The sequence below is a fragment of the Cardiocondyla obscurior genome, linkage group LG07 (assembly GCF_019399895.1).
Source record: "Cardiocondyla obscurior isolate alpha-2009 linkage group LG07, Cobs3.1, whole genome shotgun sequence".
In the NCBI taxonomy this organism is placed as follows: Eukaryota; Metazoa; Arthropoda; class Insecta; order Hymenoptera; family Formicidae; genus Cardiocondyla; species Cardiocondyla obscurior.
This window is the reverse complement of record NC_091870.1, coordinates 5674922-5694968: the sequence shown is the minus strand read 5'-3', so window position 1 is coordinate 5694968 and position 20047 is coordinate 5674922. Positions and strand designations below refer to the sequence as shown.

General features: G+C 35.8%; 3 protein-coding genes and 1 long non-coding RNA gene across 12 annotated transcripts in view; 2 read left to right on the top strand and 2 right to left on the bottom strand.

Moving 5' to 3' along the window:
* Positions 1–653: 653 nt before the first annotated feature.
* LOC139104436 (uncharacterized) lies at positions 654–2145 on the bottom strand. The gene is made up of 4 exons (XR_011546031.1): positions 2026–2145; positions 1828–1956; positions 1501–1733; positions 654–791 (listed from the first exon to the last, which is right to left on the bottom strand). It is a non-coding gene; the product is annotated as an uncharacterized lncRNA (long non-coding RNA).
* On the top strand, positions 785–2582 carry LOC139104434 (uncharacterized). 2 transcript variants are annotated; one of them, XM_070659924.1, is made up of 4 exons: positions 785–1001; positions 1274–1377; positions 1443–1786; positions 1926–2582. In XM_070659924.1, the coding sequence occupies exons 2-4, from the start codon at positions 1374–1376 to the stop codon at positions 2508–2510; spliced, it is 933 nt and encodes a 310-aa protein (XP_070516025.1). In that variant the 5' UTR covers positions 785–1001; positions 1274–1373; the 3' UTR covers positions 2511–2582. The 2 variants fall into 2 exon arrangements, with proteins under 2 accessions (XP_070516025.1, XP_070516024.1); XM_070659923.1 differs by having other exon boundaries at positions 1274–1786.
* A 615-nt stretch (positions 2583–3197) lies between these two features.
* On the top strand, positions 3198–9009 carry LOC139104433 (PRKC apoptosis WT1 regulator protein). Of its 6 annotated transcripts, none has more exons than XM_070659918.1 (10): positions 3198–3317; positions 3783–3923; positions 4061–4209; positions 4514–4643; positions 4793–4919; positions 5418–5525; positions 6172–6212; positions 6326–6370; positions 7136–7301; positions 7679–9009. In XM_070659918.1, the coding sequence occupies exons 2-10, from the start codon at positions 3907–3909 to the stop codon at positions 7862–7864; spliced, it is 969 nt and encodes a 322-aa protein (XP_070516019.1). In that variant the 5' UTR covers positions 3198–3317; positions 3783–3906; the 3' UTR covers positions 7865–9009. The 6 variants fall into 6 exon arrangements, with proteins under 6 accessions (XP_070516019.1, XP_070516022.1, XP_070516018.1 ...); XM_070659921.1 differs by lacking the exon at positions 3198–3317 and adding an exon at positions 3324–3547 and having other exon boundaries at positions 3783–3874; XM_070659917.1 differs by lacking the exon at positions 3198–3317 and adding an exon at positions 3324–3547.
* A 670-nt stretch (positions 9010–9679) lies between these two features.
* The window catches only part of LOC139104430 (dual specificity protein phosphatase 10), a 33864-nt gene continuing 23496 nt past the window's right edge, over positions 9680–20047 (bottom strand). For all 3 annotated transcript variants that reach the window (XM_070659902.1, XM_070659904.1, XM_070659903.1), the window contains 2 exons: positions 16448–16891; positions 9680–14635 (listed from right to left, as the gene is read on the bottom strand). In XM_070659902.1, coding sequence (XP_070516003.1) covers positions 14244–14635; positions 16448–16891 — 836 coding nt within the window. In that variant the 3' untranslated portion in view covers positions 9680–14243. The remainder of the gene's footprint in view (positions 14636–16447; positions 16892–20047) is intronic.

Below are 20047 nucleotides of genomic sequence, written 5' to 3'. Positions count from 1 at the left end.
TTAATCGAAGATATCCTATTTAATCTGTTAATGTTTGCAATTTACAAAATTGTAATTTTATTTGTAATCAGAAAATATATTATTAAAATATGTTTAAAAACATAAAATATAATAATAAAAACACATGAAAGAATTTTATCGTTATATGACGTCATTAAAAACATATAAGTGTGTGATTACTCTTTAATCTTATCGTTTCATATGACAGAAAGTTGTTGAGTCAGTACGAGTCACCGTAAAAAAAAAACAAAGAAAAAAAAAGAAAAATATAATGTAATTCTTTCAGACATTTATTCATAAAAGCGTTAAAAAAGATGTTGCTCATGAATCTTGTTCAATTTGAAATGTGTTGTTTTTATTTATTTATTTTTTATTTAACTTTATTATAATACCTACTTAACATTAATTAACAAATATGATTTCGCTATCTTTTTTACCTTATAAAGCTGTTTTTAAACTATAAAAAAATTGTTAAGAGTATGAGCGATGCCATGTTTAAAAAGAAAAATACGAAAAATATTTTTTATGTACGTAGAAAAATTATGGTAATTAATTCGGAAAAAAAATTCGCTGTATATATCAAGTTATTAAGTACATTCCGCATCAATTTTTGATCTTTTTGAAATTGGATTTTCAACATTGCGAAGATGGAATCGAATGCATTGCTTTAATCAACTTGGCAACGCTGTTGCAACAATCAGCTCAACTGTCTTCAACTGGCAAGATCCGTCTTTTGTTCAGTAACACTGATATCCAACGTAGAGTAAGGGCTGATGCAAAGCACGAGGTTCCTTGTAAAAAGAAAAAACTGTTAATTTTATCAGTGTACTTAAAAGTAAATAACAGTTGTTGTTAGTACTATACGGTGTTTAATGAATACTAAAATTAAGTACAATCAACATAAGACGCATTTTGAAAAGATTGAATGCAAGATGTGACGTGGCAATGTACTTGTACATATTTTTTCTTCGTTAACCTAAATTTGTCACATTGTAATTTTTGTAAGTACTCAAAACTTCATTAAAAAAAAAGTAGATACTAATCACATTTTTCTTAAATAAACTTTGTTTTTGTTATTTATTTCTTTATGCATGTCATGTGTTTCTGACAGTATATATTTTTAAATATGCATCACTCAACTATCAAAATTATATTTAATTTTATCTTTAAACGTAATGTTATTTTGCATTCTTTTTATAATTTTGAATATTTCTTTATAATTATTAATTGCTACTATTATATAATAAACTAATATAGATTTAATTCGACACAGATTTATCCAATATATTATAAAGTTAAACTAAATATATATATAAAAAGTAAAATAAAAAAAAATAAAAAAAAAATAAAAAAAAATAAAAAAGAAAATAAAAATGGGTAAGTGACTTAAAATATTTTTTAAATGATAATATCTATATGTAACATTAATATCTTGGTTGTAGATAATGGATTTAAAGCACTAACTTTATATAATAAAATGCAAAGTTATCCCCCACTTACGATCGCAGGAAGCAGCACCGGTAGAAACTGGTGCGCATGGAAACAGAGTTTTTTATCTTTTCTACAGAAAGAAGATGACAAAGAACTTTATAAGGATCAATGGACCGTTATATTTTTGATGTTAGTTGGATCCCTTGGAGAAGAAGCGTACAAAAATTTATCCGCAAATGCGCAGAATACAAGAGACTTGGAAACATTATTTCGTGAACTAGATATATACTTTATTTTTGGATCTGAAAAGAAACAGAATAGTGAAGATATTGAGACGTACATCGATAGGCTGATGGTGAGTTTAAATTTTAACAATATTGTAAATTAAAATCTTACCAGGCATATTATAAAATATTATAAAATACCATTGCAAACGTCGATGAAATGAATACAATACTTTAAATTGCTTATACATTTCGTTTTATCCTTTACAGTTTCTAGCTATTGGAAGTAACCATAGTGATCCTGTGAACATTGTAAAGCATAAAGTTGTAGAGGATATTAAGAATTGCGCTTTTGCAAAAAAAGCAATACCTTCTACGTCCCAAGTCACAGACGTAATGTCGTATCTACATTCGTTGGACTTTTGTCAAATTAAGTTGTTTTGGGAACGTTGCGAGAACGAGCAAAAGCAATTTTTATTTAGCACTCAGTCCGCCGAAATGGTATGCGTTCGTTGCGGCACTTTTCACGGTAGAAATCGTTGTCCGGCCCACGGGGTGCAATGTAACAATTGCAAAGGACACAATCATTTTACGGCTAATTGTAAGGTAAAATATATATCCAACTGTATCAAATGTGGAACGCATCACGTTCAGTCACGTTGCCCCGCTTTTGGAAAGCAATGTGAAAAGTGCGGTAAACTGAACCATTACTCGCGGCTATGCCAAATTCCTATTGTAAAGAATTGTACGAGATGTGGCATGGATCATGCTATATCTATGTGTCCGGCCCAAGGTTGCGTTTGCTCCAAATGCAAAAAGCCAAATCACTTTAAAGAAAAGTGTTTGACGAAATGAATAAACGGTTTTCTTTTATTTCTATTTTTTTTACTTTGTATCTAATAAACCAACGGAAGTCTGTAATCTTAATTCGTGTTATCATTATTTTATTACATCATGAAAGTAAGCAACCATTTTTCATAAGTTCAATCATGTTAAATGTACAAGCGATTAAAATTATTTTCAAAAATGTACATTTTTCTGTACATCCACAAAATAAATTTACGAATAAACCGGCATTTATGATTTTATATCGATCGTTTAAAGACTTTAAAGCAGTGGTCTCTTGCGACTTTCGTGTATTCTCAAAATTATTAATCGTGCCATTATGAAAAATAATGAAAAAAATTTTACAACTTACGTTATAATAAATCTCACAATCGCTTCTATTTTCTTTCTCTCTATACTTCTGAAAATCTTTAAGGATCATCGTCTTTATTTCATCTCCTAATTATAATAATAGAAAAAGAAAGACGGATTGGCGCAAACCTGTTTTTGTCATCGATCTAATAAGAGTAACTCACTTTCAATCTATGTCTATTGGCCGGCGTGGTAAAAAGTCGATTCATCGCTCTACCAAGAACGAGAAGCTGATTGGCGGACCGTTTTCCGTCCGCCATAGTCCGTGGTCGATTCGTTTACGCTTTCGGAACGCTTTGCCCGGTCTTCGTGCCGTCTGTCATCTGTCGTACTACGCATCGTGCCTCGTGCCAAAGGTGGGGGCGGCCTAGCACAGCGAACAACAAGCCAAGTGTCCCCGTGTCACCGTGTGTGCTATCAGCTACCTGCGGCAACGAACGGCGATTCAGAGGAAGAGACGATACGGTGAACCCCTGCGACCAAAGCGCGCGATTGTTTTATAAGGGCGGCCACCTCGATTCGGATCTCCACCTGTCACGGGCGCGACGATCGATACGCCGATCTCGCGGCTACGTTTAGACTATGCGCCCGTCCCGGCCAATGTTTATAAACGCCGTTCACGTCGGCTGACAGCTGTCAATCCTTAGCTCGGGTCGTCCGTGAGTCACCAAATCGGCAGCCGAGAGCCACTTCAGGTGATCCTCTGATTATCCTCGCCGTTCGATTCGCGGGCCTTCCGCCTACCTGCGCACGTTGCGTCTTTCATTTCTCTGTATTTCTTCTTTTTTTTTTTTTTTTCTTTTCTTTTCTTCGTGGTTTTATTTTGTCCGCGATCTCGGTTTCTTTCTTTTTTTTTTTTTTTTTTTTTTTTTTTTTTTTCTGTTTCAAGGAACTCTTCTCTCGACTTCTCTTCCTCTCCCTTTTTCTCAGACGAGTCCTAGGAGACAATAGTGATAGATCGAGTGCTATTAAAGTGCCCACGGACACCCGCTCGAGACGAAAACGAGTCCCCCTTCCCGCAGGTATCGCACGTCAGAACCTACCCTTTGTTCAGATGTCCAGGTATTTTTTGTAAGGACCTATTTTTGTTCTCTTTCTTTCTCTTACCGCACGACACACGCATTTTCATGGGTGGTGCTTTACTCTTACGTTCCGTGTACATACACTGCGACAAGTATCTATGTCACAGGCAAGTTTTTGCGTTGCAGCGATATCACCGGCATGGCGTCCAGCTCCGTCAGCCAGGAAGACTTCGATAACGACTTCGAGTTGACGTCTAGAAGGTCCAGAATTAGAACCGCTAGGGCCAGAGTAGGCCCGGCAAGAACGGTAGATGCGTCTTCCATAAGCTTTCAAAGTACGTGTTAGTGGTTATGGAACTGTTTACAAATGGCCGGCTCGAAATTTTTCATGTGTTATTTACTAATTTAAACTTCAACCCAAAACAGATATTAAAAAAAAGGAAAGTCAGAAAATTTTTTATAAAATTAAAAGCTGTAAAATTAAATACAAATATTTTTTTTTAATTATAATTAACAGCTATTAGGGCTAATAGTTTATATATATATATATATATATATATATAAATAATGTGAAAAAAGATAATTCAAGAAATTATGATCGTAAATGGTATCAGCCTAATTGCTTTTATTTATTTATAGAAAATACACCTGATGTAGAAGAATCACAGGGCGCTTATGACACAAGCTCTAACCCTGTACTTCCACCTGACCATGATAACCCACAGAGCAAACCCATAATAAGGAAACAGGATAAACGCGTGACCGGCCGGTATGTAATTCGCGATCGCATGCGCTTAGGAAACTGATAGAGAACCGTAGAAACTTATTGTCGCGCTTGGAGTGTCCATTAGCCAACAGCATCATTGATGCACGGAACTTTACGTAATTGCCTAATATACTTTCTGGATCTGGTTCTAGTGTCTTTAGTGTCGTATCCTGTTTGCACAGGCCAACGCATATAAACAAGGGAAAGCAGCAACGCGATCGACGGAAACTGCGAGAAAAACGGCGTAGCACAGGAGTCGTACATTTACCGTCGACAGAGGTTCGCCATTGTTATCGTCAATCAACTTATAAGTAACCCGCTTGGATTAAACTTTAACGGGAATTATAGTATAAGAAACGCAGTTTATAGATTTTGGAAAAAAAAAAAAAAAACAAAGAAAGAAAGGAAATTCGGTCTTCAGATTAATCAAGCTTTTATATAAACCTGCGGATTTGTTGAACTTCTGGACATACGCGTTGTTGAAACCTTGCATCTTACAAAACTTGCATTTTTAAAGTTTTATAATTTTTTTTTTAATTTTTACACATACACACAAACATAAATTTCTTTTTCTTGAATTTTTCAATTTTTAAAATTTACTTTAAATAAAATAAATTTTCTTTTTGACTATCAACTTTTGACAACACGTTCAAGTATTAAAACAATTATAATACAAGTCTGACAATAATTAGTATTACTTGTGGGATGTAGCTTTATTCTTGAATGTTTGTGTTGTAAAAATATTTCAAACATTTGGTAAAATACATAATTTCTTAGAGCACTGGAGGTAGTACGGGGGAAGACGAGGAGGAGCTTAGCGGTACTTGCCTTGAAACTAAGCACAACACGCATCACAATGAATTTCTTGATCACGAATTAATAGAAGTAAGTGCAGTCAATTCCATTTTTTTACTTTTTATGCAGGACGTTCCGACAAATGCGTACGCTGGAAAAGATTCATATAAGAAGACCGAAAGTAGATTACACGCACTTTACATAGTACATATTAAAAAAAAAAAATGTAATCTCGAAAGTTGAAAGAGAAAAAGAAAGGTTTAGAAATTATATTTTCTCTTCTATGCTTATACACATATACATGCAATCACGAATATACATATGATGTACGCTGGAAAACAGATATGGCGTTTGCTGCGCCGACGACAGCTAGCGAACGTGACTTTAGAGTCGTGTGCGTCGAGTTTCATATGTGCCGCATCTATGTACCGCGCCGGCCGGATTGCCGAAGACTGATTTTCCCCCCCGTTCTCTCATTCCCTGCCTCTGGCACCTAGGATTACGTACGTTAGCCGCTGTCGCCGCAGAAAACGCTATATCTGCTCTTCGGTGTACTCGACAAAATTAATTTGCGCCTAGAACAAAAATTGGGATTATTTATTTTTTATTAATTAATTTTTTTATATATAGCATCCAAATTTTTTTTAATAATTAACTTAAATTCTAGATTATCTTTTAACTACGATCAAAATTTACCAAATGTTTAAGCAATTACTTATACGCGTTTATTTTGCAGGAACGGAACGCCAGAATGTATGCACAAAGGCGAAATAAAAGGTACATCATTCATATTCATATGTAATTATTGAAAACTGGAAAATCAGCATTTTTGTTATGGTCCGATAGCTATCTTTGGCCGTCTTCGTTAATGAATTATAACTGTTTTCTAGGGCCTACCGTACTTCATACAGGTCATGTATAGTTAGGCACAGTTGGTAAGTGCGTTATATCGTATTGGAACAACTACGATTAGGCACGACCTGTACGAAGTACGATAGAGCTGATAGAATCTTTATTAATCGATTAACAAATAGTCATTACATTCTTCAAAGCCTACGTTGCAAAATAACTAGTATTACATTTTAAAATAACTCCAAATATTAACAGTAACCATTAAATAATAAAATAATTAACAATAAAATTCAACTTTTTTGAAAAGAAGACTTAATGCGATACAAAGGATATGATGTGTGAAATAATTGGGTCTAAACGTTTTAAAAAATATAAAATTATTCATCTAATAATTTTATAGTTAAAAAAAAATTAATTTTCTAATTATGTAATTTACAGGACTGACATAATTAAAGAATAATTATCTATCTTTTTAAATTATTGTGTATTAACAAAAAAAAAAAAAAAAAACCATTTAAGAATATAAAGTTTTGGTGACTTTAAAAAAAAATTTTAAAGACAAATACGAGTCACAAAATATATGTCTGAGATTTTTATCTTTGTTAGAATTATATATAATACAGATTGTAATTTAAAATTGATTTAAACAATTACATATCGTAATTAAAATAGTACGGATTACATATGTGACATATTTTTTGAATCTGCATCGAGAGATGGTCGTGCCTAATGCGATTTATAAATGGCATGATATTTAAAACTAATGTAACTAATGGAAACCAATAATCAATATCTGAACAGAAAGCGAAACTTTAATTTACATGAGACTGTTAACATCTGCGTTTTAGTCACTCTGATTTGGAGGCTGACGACGAAGAGTTCGATTCTCTCAATCAATCCGATAGCGTTAATCAATCGGACCATGGCAATCACGAGCCGCAAACGTCTGCGAATAGTGCCAATGCGACTGTCAGGCCAAGATTGCCAACGCCGACGGGCGACAACCCGCATGAAGTGAGTTATTAATTAGACAGAATATATTCCGTCAATTAAAAATTATTTTTAATTTCATTACAATAGAAAATTTTTTTTTTTTTCTTCTTGAAAGGATATTTAACGAGATTTCTCTGTTCTAAGAAAAAAAAAAAAAAACATTAACAAACAAGTAATATTTAATTCTCAATTACATTAAACAAAAACGGTAATTTAATCATGTACTTATAATAGATGGTTGAGTAATTTAAAATAAATAAAAGTGGTTAATGTATTATGTCAGTTGGCTGCCATCGCTACCTCGAATTGCTATCGGCGACTGCCAACGGCAAATCGAGCCAATCAAGGTAGTGATGGGAGTCAACTGATATATCATATTATTTTTATCAAATGTATAGCTTATCGAACGAGCGCAAGAGGAAAACAGAAGGTTACTATCCCTTCTAGAAGATCGAGACCATAAAATAATGGCGCTGGAAGCTCGCCTTTTAAAACAACAACACGAGATGGCCCTAGAACGAGAACGACTTCGTGAGGAAAATGCTACGTTGATTCGCGCAATGGCTGCGTTAGCCAGTAACTAATCTTTTCGATGTAATAAAAATCATGCCTTCTTGGCTCTTTGCTCTTTACGATAATCGCCCAGCTGCAGGATGAGCCATAAGTCGCGCGCCGCGTTAATCCCTTGATTATTACTACGTATATTGTTCTTTTTCATATTTACAACAATTTCCTACGGAATTCTAAAATTAGCACCAAATCCAATTTTTTTGTTTCCTAGGAAATTTGTAACAGCCGCAGGCTAAATGACTGAAAACCGGCATGTTGTGTTAACTATTTTAATTGTTGATATTATAATATATTTTTTTTTTTACATTATATAGCATACGAATAGGTCAAAAGATCATTTAATAATTTCTCTATTATATATTAAATTAATAGAATTTTTTATTATATTTAAATTTACAGAAAATCATTAAATCTATTTAAGTATTAATTTTACATCACATTAAAGATCTTAATTGGTTTTTTTACTTAGTCTGACTTAAAGTAATTAAAAAGTGATAATCTTTTCTTGTTAATTATTTTTGAAAAGTTTTTTTTATATTAATAATTGCACAATTTGTATTACTTTTAAAGAGATAAATGCTAAAAGAAAAACGTAGATCTTTTTGTCTCGCTTTTTCTTTTTTTCTCTTCTAAGTGGCTATGAAACTATAAAATAAATTGAAAGTCAAAATAGAATTTTTTTTTTTTCTTTTTAATAATAATTTTTAAAAGGTTGAGAATATCAGCAAACAAGATTACTTGTGACTAAAGAGACTTAGATTGCTAGTGATAAGAATTTAGATATTTAGATTAATAAAACAATATTAATTTAGTAAAAAATATTTCACATGCGTGACGATTAATTTTCCGTATCCTTCCGATGCATGATTTATGGATCATCCTAAGCAATAAGGAAGACACCTAAGTAGCAAGTAAATTTAATTTTAGTGCGTCTCGCAAATTGAGTCATTATAAATAAACAGATAATTCTCTAATCACAGTGTTAGTTACGGAAAGTATAAATATACGTTTTTGCAAGCTGCAATGCAAGTTACATTTTGTAAAAAGCAATATAATAATCCTTCACCTCGTAAAGATATTTTGACAAATTATAGAGCTTTGGTCGCAGGCACAAATTGCATGTTATCGATATTTATTGGTGACTAATTGCCGTTTGCTTATTTCATATATATATATATATATATATATATATATATATATATATATATATATATATATATATATATTTTCCATTGAGCAAGCAAGTACATTGAAAACGTGTGAAAGTGCCGATTACGATATAAGCGATTTGATCCATTTTCTATTGTAATAATATAAGAATAAATGTTCTATATAAGTTTTATACTTGCAACACACGATATAATGTAAGATTATGAATCATTTTCTTATTTTATTACTATTAAAGTCATCATTATACGCGAGCCGTACAAAACTCTATGTATATATAGACACGCAGATGATATATAGCAATTAATTGATATATTTGATTAGGGACCTCCGCGACAAAATTATATAACGCGCGGAACGATGTAACGAGAATGTAAAATTGTTTAAAGAAAAACTTTTATTGCCGATGATTTATCGTACTCCAATCCTCGTTCCTATCGACGTATTAAACACAATTTTGACGTTTTATAAAGGCTCGAGATCGAAGGATTCTTTTACATTTACTTTTCTTTGTATTTATATAATCGTTCTCTACGTCGGTCTACGTTTATAATCTTTTAATTAATTTCTATTTATATTACCTCGTTTGAAATGAAGAAGATAGAATAGAAGAGAATTGCCTGCTGGCAATATGCGGAAATGTGTGACATTAAAACAGCCTCCAGGGTGAACCGGCAAAAAGATTTTGCATTTTTTATTCATAAAATAACTAAATAAATTTTTAATATAGTACAATACTTGCACGCACATACGCAATATAGTTACATCTTTACGCTAATGTTTTCTAATCACTACGTAGCTGTACATTACAAATCGTTGGGATCCGATCATACACTTGGGGCCTTCTACCTTCAAATCTATCCCAGTTATTATCATACGTTTGCCCTTTACTCTCATCCTTTCGAAATGTACGCTTTGATTCTCCCGGGATCCATCTGTCTCATTGTTCAACTCAACTCGCTAAAAGATCCCAGAAATGTTTCAATCTGTCGTATAAACCATTTCGATGTGTGGTTTTTCAAAAAGATATAAAATTTTGTTAAAATACTTTATGTCGCGTTCAAAGAGAAATATATCGACTGGTTCGCAAGAAGATACTTTTAAATAGGTGCAAACATCTCGAAAGGGCAAGCGACCCTTCGCACGCACCCTTTGACAATAAAGAATACGACGACTTACAATGAATTATTAAGTGCCAGTTTGATTGCGTACAAGCTATTTAATCGTAATTATTTTGTGATAATGATATTAATATATATGTATAGTAAATATATATATATATATATATATATATATATATATATATATATATATATATGTATATATATATGTATATATATATATTAAATAACAATTTTCAAAATTTTGAAAAAACAATTTAAATAGCTTACGTAAAAATGTATCAATTATGTTTAAGAATAAATAAAATTAAAAAATAAAATTTGAGAATAAAATTTGCAATAAAAAAGTTAGACAAATAGAACTGAAAGTTAAATCGGAAATAAAAAATTCTCGTTAAAAAAAAAATTACTTTTCGAACGTTTTCGACAATTAGAAAAATCGACGAAACAAGTGAAAAGATTAACGAGTGCACTTTTTATTAAAATCCGATTTTTTTTTTTTTTTTTAATTTTATCCATTCGTTATACCGAATACAGGGAAATAAATCGCATTTTAAAGATTCGTGCGTCAAACCAGCCGATTAATTGTTCGTTTTGATTACGTTGTTTTTTGATTAATGAAATACGTCAAGATTTATCGCAAGTCGTCGTATTAATAAATGCCAGTGTCTCGATAAAATGCATACACACTTTGTGATGCAACAGGTACTACGCTTCTTATATCAATCCTCTCTTAATTTTCGATCGCTGGCAAGGTAACTAATCGTTTAATTGTCTACACCATGCGTCTCTACGACTATTAATTTTCTTTTTCAGTTCTCTGTCGTTTATCGCAAGGCAACGCTTCGCTGATATGTACCGTTTTGTTTCAAGATTGAATTAATTACTCGAACTCGTCGTCGTAAAATCCTAAGGAACTTGGTTCTTTCATCACGTCGTCTAGTGTTTCGCAACTCTTTTTCCGTGATTCGCGATATTAATATTATCACGAAATTATTGTCTCGGCTAGTAATGAGTCGTTAAACAAGGCGTTACCGCGTCCGCGTGATATTTCTCGCTAATCAAACCGCGGAAATTTGTGCTTGCATGGCGATAATTCTCGTCTACGTTACAAACTGAGCCGTAGAAATCGACATATCTCGCTTTGGAGCACTCGCTTACGTCGTGCTAAATCGTATTTTTAAGAGCGATTCGTCTCGATAAATGTGCTTAAAGTGCTCGCGTACAAATCCAACTAGAACTAGGTCCTTCAATGTTCCTTGAAAAAAATATCCCTTGCGTCTTATCGTCTAATAATTACAATACGTTTTGCGCAAATTACGACCATGACTTCACTCTTTTTCATTTCTTTCGTTACTGTAAACTACAAGAGCATCTTCGCGCTTCGTGTCTCGCTTCACTCGTATCCTCATACGTATCATTATCCCAACAAACGACTAGATCACGATGGTTGGACCTCAACCAGATCCTTAAATGCTAAGGGAGCTTAACGAACTAAGCTATTCTCAGTGAACGATATATTATTATTTCTTCTTTATCAAATATCAACGCCATTACGCCGCAATCGAGATGCAGACGCATACAGGTGATCTCCCCTCTACTCTCGGTATATAGTCTCGATTCGCTTTATTGTATTCGCTATAATTCTCTTCTGTCGTCTTAGCGCGATTTTTTTTCTTTCTCTCTCTCTCTCTCTCTCTCTCTCTCTCACAATTGTTTTTTCATTTTTATCTGAACATATTAACTAGTTATTAACAATCAATTTTATTTAATAAACAGTTATTTTCTTGCGCAAAAAATTTACCATTAAATTAACATTCCCTTTTCCGTGATGCTAATGTAAAGGGTGCCACAAGAGAAGAAATGCACTACAGTTCACAAGTACTTGCCTACGGATAAAATTTACGATCACAACCTTTATAGATTAAACTATTAAACCATAAAACAAACCATTAACTGCATTTGCTTACATTCATAAATTAAAATAAAAAGAATTTTAGATAAAAAATTCTCATTTTTATATTTTAAAATAATAAAAAAATATATGTAGATGCAAATTTACGAAATAAAAAAAAAAAAAAAAACTTTCTCCTAAAGATAGCAGCTCGATAATCTTGTGTAATGCTACTACTTTGTTCGGATTTAGCAATTCTATTATTTTCATAATATTGTTGCCAGCTTTACAGTATTAATACAGCTAAAAAATTTAATACTGCATGAATAGACAAATACTTATGAACGATATTGTATTAATAGCAGAATTACGTATTCTCGAAAAAAAAATTCTGGTTTCTTTAATTCTAATCGCGCACATTTTTTTTTTTTTTCATCGAATACATTTTATCCTAAAAACTTTTGAAATCAATAGAAACTAGTCCTTTGTGTGTTCACACAAAATAAAATGCCGGTTAAAAACAATTATAAAAATACGTAACATTTCCGTTGAAATATTTTTGCAGTCTTTAAACAAATTCTTTCGAATGTGCAATTGAGTCACGTTTAACATTTATCGATACATTAATGGATTCTATATCAAAAATTAATTTAACTGTTGCCATTTTTATTAGTATGAAACTCTATCGCTGCAAAAACATTTTTGTTAATTGAGAGACTAGAATTTAGATATTTCTGCTCTCATGACACCTCATACATCCTGAGTCAACGATTATTTTCTTCATAAAAAAAAAATCATTTTTCTACTAAAAATTCACGCCTGATTTGTGAGTAGTCGATTAAGAGGCAAGCGCTCGGTTGAAAGTTAAAAAAGTATCGTATCGATAGGAAGATTTTCAGTTTTATCCATAATCTAATTGTAATTTTTATGCGTGCTATATTGACTTCCATTTCCTTTTAATGTTAACGTTAGACTTTTAAAGTTTAAAAACAGTATTATAAGATCAATTAATTTAGAAATAATTATGTACGTATGTATAATATTGAATTTAAATAATAGGGACTTTTGTCAACTCTTTATCAAGTTTTGTAATTATAAGAAGAAATTTTTAACGTCTCGTCCTTGAGTTTCTCTCTTCATGATATAAGCTGCCTATAATTAATCATTAGACCAGTCACTTCCGCCGATTTCACATCTTTCCTCGCTTCCTCTTACATAAACAATATCAAACGACAGTCAACCGTTTAATAAGAAGCTCATAGGCGAGTTTCTGCACGTTTCACTTGCCTCCTTATTGACTCGACCAGGCGTATTATGGAACACTGTGTCGTAAGTACAAGTTATGTTCACCGTTCCCGCGAACGGCATTCAAAAATAAATAATCGCGACGCGCTGCTACTCGTTATCGAAGGTGGAAGAGCAAACGTGCTCGAATTCTTCTCATGTGAAATACGCTCCCTGCCACTTTACGCTTCTCCACAGTGGAAAACCTTTCTATAGATTTATCTTAGATATATGTATAAAAAAAAGTTACATCGTATTCGTAACGTTTAAATTAGACTTATTTTTACATGTAGAACGTTTAGACTAATTTCGACATGTGGCACTAATAGGAAATAATAATTCAACCTTCCATAGAGATCAAATCTTTCGTTAGAATACGATGTATCTTCCTTACACTTGTGTGTTCCTTCGAGTCCTTTAATATAAGTCGCGATTTGTCAGTTCGGCAGTTTGACTTTACCATTTTTAATTGAATGGTTGTCCCGAAGGCACAGAATTTGAGGGGGGGAAAAAAAAAAAGTACTAATTCTAAAAAATAGAAAAAAAAACCCAATATTTTCAAGGCTAAAGAGCCTGAGATGAAAAACGCGACAAATATCGTGCGGCGGAAAAATTGAAAAAATGGAAAATTTCACAAATCCTCATTTCAAAACTGAAAGAACGCCTGTAGGCATCATTGTTCGTATTTGCAGAATCTTCGTTTGGTTAAATTCGGTATTTTTATATGGTATTGGCAATACAACCTCGTGGAACTGCGATTTATTCGTTGTACGGGATTATCGCATAGAAGCGCAGGAAAGACGTCGACCATTTGGTCTCGGTGATCTCTCGGGATATGTTTGCGTCTTCGCGACGCACCGACGCCGTCGCCGATCCGGTACCCTTAAAAGAGACCGGAAGAAGAAAATACGAGAGAGATGCCCGATCTCAGACGCTACAGCCGGAGGTAACTACCTCCTCGCTGTTGGGCTGATGACTCCACCTGCACTGGTGACAACTCCCCGTCGTTGTCGCGGTCGTCGACGACGACGTCGTCGTCGCCGCCGTTGACGTTGCCGTCGCCGTCGCCGCCGTAGATTCCTCTGGCGCGGAATTAACGACGTCACCGGACGCTCGTAACCCTTGCTCAAGCTCCAACAGCTGACCCATGAAGTTCAGGTTCGGGCTGATGATCGGACGCGCGTTCTTCACCAGTTTGTACGCCTCCACCATCGACAGGCCTTTGTGCCGCATTATGTAAGCGATCGCGATTGTTGCGCTGCGCGACACCCCAGCTTGACAGTGCACCAGCACGCTGCTTCCGGCCTTCCGCGCTTCCTCTGAAATAAAAGACAAGTTGCAGATGACACGACGAACGTACGTAAGTTTCATTTCTTTTCGAAATGACGATTGTAAAATAATATTTGACAAAGAGAAGAAATCATTTTTTTTCTCTCGTCAGAAAGTACTTGCTCCAAATTCATCCCTAATTTAATAATTTAAAACTCTCTGATAACAAAGAAATTTAAAAAATGTACATATGTATATAAAGAAATAATTGTTTTCAACGCAAGAACCTTTTGGTACTACATTTAGACACGTTATTACAATCTTTAATCATTCAAGTATTATATTTTGATTAGGAGCATATATTTCGTATTAATCTACAAAATTGTACATCATGATTTACTTGGATATGCAGAAGATATGCGTACGTTTATATTTAGTTCGGAATCATCTCTGGGACTAAAAAAGATTTTAAGATTCGCGAGGCTGTTACGTGCGTTGCGTTCTTTTGAAAAATATGAACGAGTCGTAAACGTGAAATGAAACAGTCGTGAAACCCGAACGACCGACTTGGGTTATGCAATATATGGGGGACGCTATCGTATCGCCAGCGTGAGTCACTGCATCGCCCGGATCCTATGCAGACTATGCAAACGTTCTATTGCACTGCGAAAGAATTCGATTGCGTTACAAGTTGATGACATCTTTCGGAAGATAGCTGCTGCTAACCGTACGTTTCAAAATAGATTTTAATATCAAACTTTAGTGATAATTTCAACACTTTCAAATCAATTGCAATAAAAAAGAAAACCAAATATCTTCTTTTACGAAGACGCAGGACGTACAAAAATTTTTTTTTTAATTAGTTACGTAAATATGTAATTAAATATTAATAATCTAAGTTAAGTTATAAAAAAGAAAAAAAATATTTTTTATTTTTTTTACTGCAAAAACGCTGAGAAGAACTGCGAATCTGAACGAAAATAAATAAAAAATGAAATTAAAAAGATATATATATATATATATAAGAAACAGCTACTCGTCGAATTTGTGATTGAGTGAATCGTAACACGTGAAGAAATAAATTTCTCGAAAGTAAACTTGAGGATCGGGTGCCACAATAACGACAGGGTGCGGAGTCGGTTTATTCAACCGGCATTCCACCAGTTGCACGCCTGGAGGGAGGCTCGTTTCCCTCCGCCTCTCTCTCTCTCTCTCTCTCTCTCCCTTGTTTCGTCCCTTTTCGAGCCCTTACAATCGCCACGCACGACCGCTACCCTTCCAAACATAGTTCCCTTCCCTTCTCACTTCTTCGTGTCCTCTCTTCGCAGATGTGCGATGTATGCGTAAAATAGCGCGTAAACGAGAGAAGGAGTCTACCATCGAGGATGAAGAAGGAGAGCGAACGCAGGGTCAAAGGGGGAAGTCTCTTACGTTTCATGCCCGCGAACGCGCATGACTCATGCCTTCATGAATGGAAGGTTCTTCTGGTCTCCTGCTGTTCGGGCGCTCTGGTTCAATGGTCCACCGGAAACGCCTGGTTACACCCTGTTTCCGTCCGTAGGCCTGCTACTACTTGCCGCGAAATAACGGAATGAACGCAACGAAACGGCCGGAAGAAGAACGGCAGGAAGCATGCCGCCGGCGTAATCGTGGAAATTATGTTTAACGATCGTCGCTTTCGAATTCGCAACATCGAGGATCGAAGATTAGCATGCCGACTTTGCCATTGCGTCGTTATAAAGTTGTGTTGAGGGAAAAAGGGGGCGCGATTCCTTCAACGTTTCTCGATCAACAACTTGAAAGTTCTTGCTTCGGGTTCCGAAAAATATCTTTTCGCTGACTTTAATTCAAATCTTGCTTACCGATGAAATCGAACGCTTCCTCGAAGTATTGCTTGAGGTTCTGATGGCCAGAATCTGAGGCGGGGATCTGCCTGTACGTGATACCCCGTTCCTCGTGATAACCAGGCAGCTGCGAGGTGACGTTGAGCACTCGGGTGGCCCCGAGGGCGCGCAATAGCTGCAAATCGGCGGCGTCCCGGCCGTTACCTAGATAGAGGAAGGGCAGCACGCGAGACGCTGGGTGGCTGTCGATGTCGGCCGGCTGCGGGGTCGGCGGTCCGGAGATGCTCAAGACGGGGCAACCCGGTCCAGGACTCGTGCAACCGCTCACCGTCGTCGTCGTCGTCGTCGTCGTTGATGGATCGGTGACGGCGACGGCGACCGCGGTCGCTGCGGCGGTGCCGTTCGGTAGAAGCGTGTCCTCGCATAGCTCCCGGTGCCGCTTGTGAAATTCTCGATGTCCACCTGAAATATTCGTACGTAGGTATTAATTAGCGAGGGAGACAGGGGCGTTATCAACTATTAATTTTCTATAACAAACATCTCTCAATTCTTCTTAACATAATTCATTACTTTTGACATCGATAAAAATGACAAACAAATCTGCGATTGTACATCGTTAGCAGCCATAAAACACGCGACGGGAGTCGCTACGTATCTCAAAGAGTTCCACGACTGATTATTTCGCACGAAGGGAAAATTTAACGGCGCACAAAGTCAGACCGTACTTTCGAATGTGTACATATACGGAACAAACACAACGCTCGTCGATAGCAATGAGTAACACGGTCGGTCGCGATTCTATATCTCTGTTGGAAACGTTGCTGAGCCAACTTATTGATTAACTCGGATATACACGTTCCGCGGGTTACGAAATAATTATAACTTGCGCGGCGATCTCACTCTCTATTTGCGGATGCAGCTTTATAGATCGGCGTTTAGAGAATCGCTATTTATAACTGGCGAATTTTCCTATAAATAGAATTATTTTTTTTTTTTTTTTTCTTTCTTTTTTTGCGCGAGATAATATCGGCGAAATAATGTTACGCCACATCAATCTTACTTGGCGTCGTAAATTTGACGTTATCTCGCGCTGACGACTTCCAGTTTAATCATTCGTTTGTGGTGTTTGGAAAGGTGTGCACCTGCATTATTGTAAACCACTTTACATGTACGCCGAGATAAATATTTAACGAATAATCGATCAAGTAAATTAATTTATTTATTCGACGGATTGTAAACGAGTATCATATCTGAGCTTCTCGGTTATACGTAGACGCATGGAAGTATCAAAGGGATATACAACAAGAAAGTCAGTCGAGATCTCGAAGACTTGACGTTCAACCGTTTCAAGCGAGTTTGGAATTTTAGAAATGCGAAACATCTGGAGAAGGATCCGAGGATATCAGACCTCGAGAAGCCCGAAATAAAAGAGATCCCAAATTTAATTATCTCAAAGATCAAACAGCAAAGCGTTCAAGCAGAACTCGAAGTCTCGGACGATTAGGGAGGCGATAAACTTCCAGAGGGATTCTCTCCTCATTAACGAACACAAAGAAGGGAAAAAAAAAAAAAAAAAAGTTGAAGTGACAGTCGTTACGTTGCGATAACTCGCGCCGTCTCTTTTATATCGTGTAACCCTTTATTCCTGAAAAGTTTGCATCTTTTGCATCCGATGAAAACGAGATCTCGAAAATCCAAAGCGATGCGATGCGCGCGCGTATTTATAAACCAAGAAGCAAGAGGCGCATCGAGCTTTTGAATGCCTCTCCACGACTTACGTAAAAGGCAATTGCAAGAGACGCAGAAGCGGGATCCAAGATGAATCTCGGAGGGTGATGCCATCGTCTGAAGACGACCGGTACGCGAAAGCGACGGGGACAAGGGGTGGGATAGCGCGACGGCGTGGAAAAAAAAAAAAAAAAAAAAAGAAAAATGGGCGGAAGGGAAGAAACGGCGGAGCCGAGAATAAACGGCGGTGGATAAAAATAAAGGAGCGCGGTAAGCGCGAAAAGGAGAGAGAGAGAGGGAGAGAGAGAGAGGCGAGGAAGAAATGTAGGCTAAAAGTGTCTTCCTCTCCTGACCTGCGGCTGCTAAGGCCTGGCTCAACGATGACTCACTCGTTGGCCCCTCCTCTCCTCCCGTTCCCCCTCGTCGGATAACTCTCGCGAAGCGGCCACCAACCCCAAACTGTCGTTGCCAATCATTATTCCAACGTCGTTGGCAAAGCTCCTTTTCAATTTTCAAATCTAGCTCGCGATACACGTGCAATGCCACACGCAAAACGGGATCTATATTTTGAAACAATTTTCCGAAAGCGCTCGAAATTAGAAGCCGGCTTCGCCGATCGTTGCTCCGACGCTGGCAGAGCTTTTTAACACTTGCCAATCACGACGCATCTGCGTCTGCAACTCGTCCCAATAATGATGAAACGTTCACGTTTGGAAAACGATCGTATAAAAGAATACGTGTACAGTTTCCATTCTGCAACTTCCATGAGCTAGTTTCCATGTATCTCGCTTTCGCTGATCTATTTTTCATGCTACAATGCATTATTAACCCTGCGCAGTCTTTATGATGTTTGTACTTGATCGAAATACGTGGAAAAAATATTAAAAAAAAAATCTTAACCGACGAAAAATACAATGACGGAAGTGAGACGCTCTGGGATCGATTTTTTTTTTTTTTTATTCCTTAACGGTCCGGAAGCGTTTGATCAACGAGTAATATAAATACACTTGGTTAAAAGTGAGAATGCCAGGATTTTTAATCCAAAGTATATCGTTATGTAAAGCGCGAGCTTGAAGAGGAAGTTAAATCGAATAGAAAGATCAAACGGCCAGAAAGATAACGCGAGAGCCGCAATGATCGCCACGGAAAAACTGAATGTGGGTTACTTTATTTAGGTCGGTACAGCGATCTCGAGATGCTGGCGCGATTTATACGGCGAATCGCGCAACGGTCGTCGCACCCGATGGAAATCCTGTTATTTCAAACACCGCGTTTCTTAAGCAACTATTCGAACCCAGGCAACGAAGCTGTTTACAGCTTGTGGAATCTAAGTTTTTGCTGATACCGAGAGAACTTTTGCGATTAGACTTGCAATTGAATCAAAAACGGAAACGCGCGCCACGCACAACCGCGGCAACGAGATACCCACCCTGCGCTGTAAGCAAGAATGCGAATATTTCAATCAAGTATTGCAAAATCAGCAGACATTAATCATTATCAAATAACCCTGAAAGAAAAAAGAATGTGATCGATGCGATGACCATCGAGTTATCAACCAGAAAAAAAAAAAAAAAAAATTGAGGAATTTTTGTTCAGCGAAATCCTTCGGTAACTTTAACTTTTAAAGCTTTAAAGAAGATTGTTTTTAAATAAGATAAAAATTGACAAAAATAATTGATAAGTAATAATGAAATAAGTAAGGCAAGAAGAAGAAGAGAATTTTTCACGTATTTATAAAATTGTGTCCACGAATAAAATAAACGATTATTTTCAATGTAAATTTGTAAAAAAGAAAAAGAGTTATCTATAATTTTATCGCATTTTTTTAGTGCAGCATTCGGAATCTGGAGATCTGTTCAACTAAAGACGAAAATATCGTGGTTTCTGAAT

Excerpts from the sequence above, each read along its gene's own strand:
- LOC139104434 (XM_070659923.1), top strand. The coding sequence starts at position 1,403 with ATGATAATATCTATATGTAACATTAATATCTTGGTTGTAGATAATGGA. Across the intron at positions 1,787-1,925 it reads CGTACATCGATAGGCTGATG|TTTCTAGCTATTGGAAGTAA; the intron begins GTGAGTTTAAAT and ends TATCCTTTACAG.
- LOC139104433 (XM_070659918.1), top strand. Across the intron at positions 4,210-4,513 it reads GTCTTCCATAAGCTTTCAAA|AAAATACACCTGATGTAGAA; the intron begins GTACGTGTTAGT and ends ATTTATTTATAG. Across the intron at positions 5,526-6,171 it reads TTGATCACGAATTAATAGAA|GAACGGAACGCCAGAATGTA; the intron begins GTAAGTGCAGTC and ends TTTATTTTGCAG.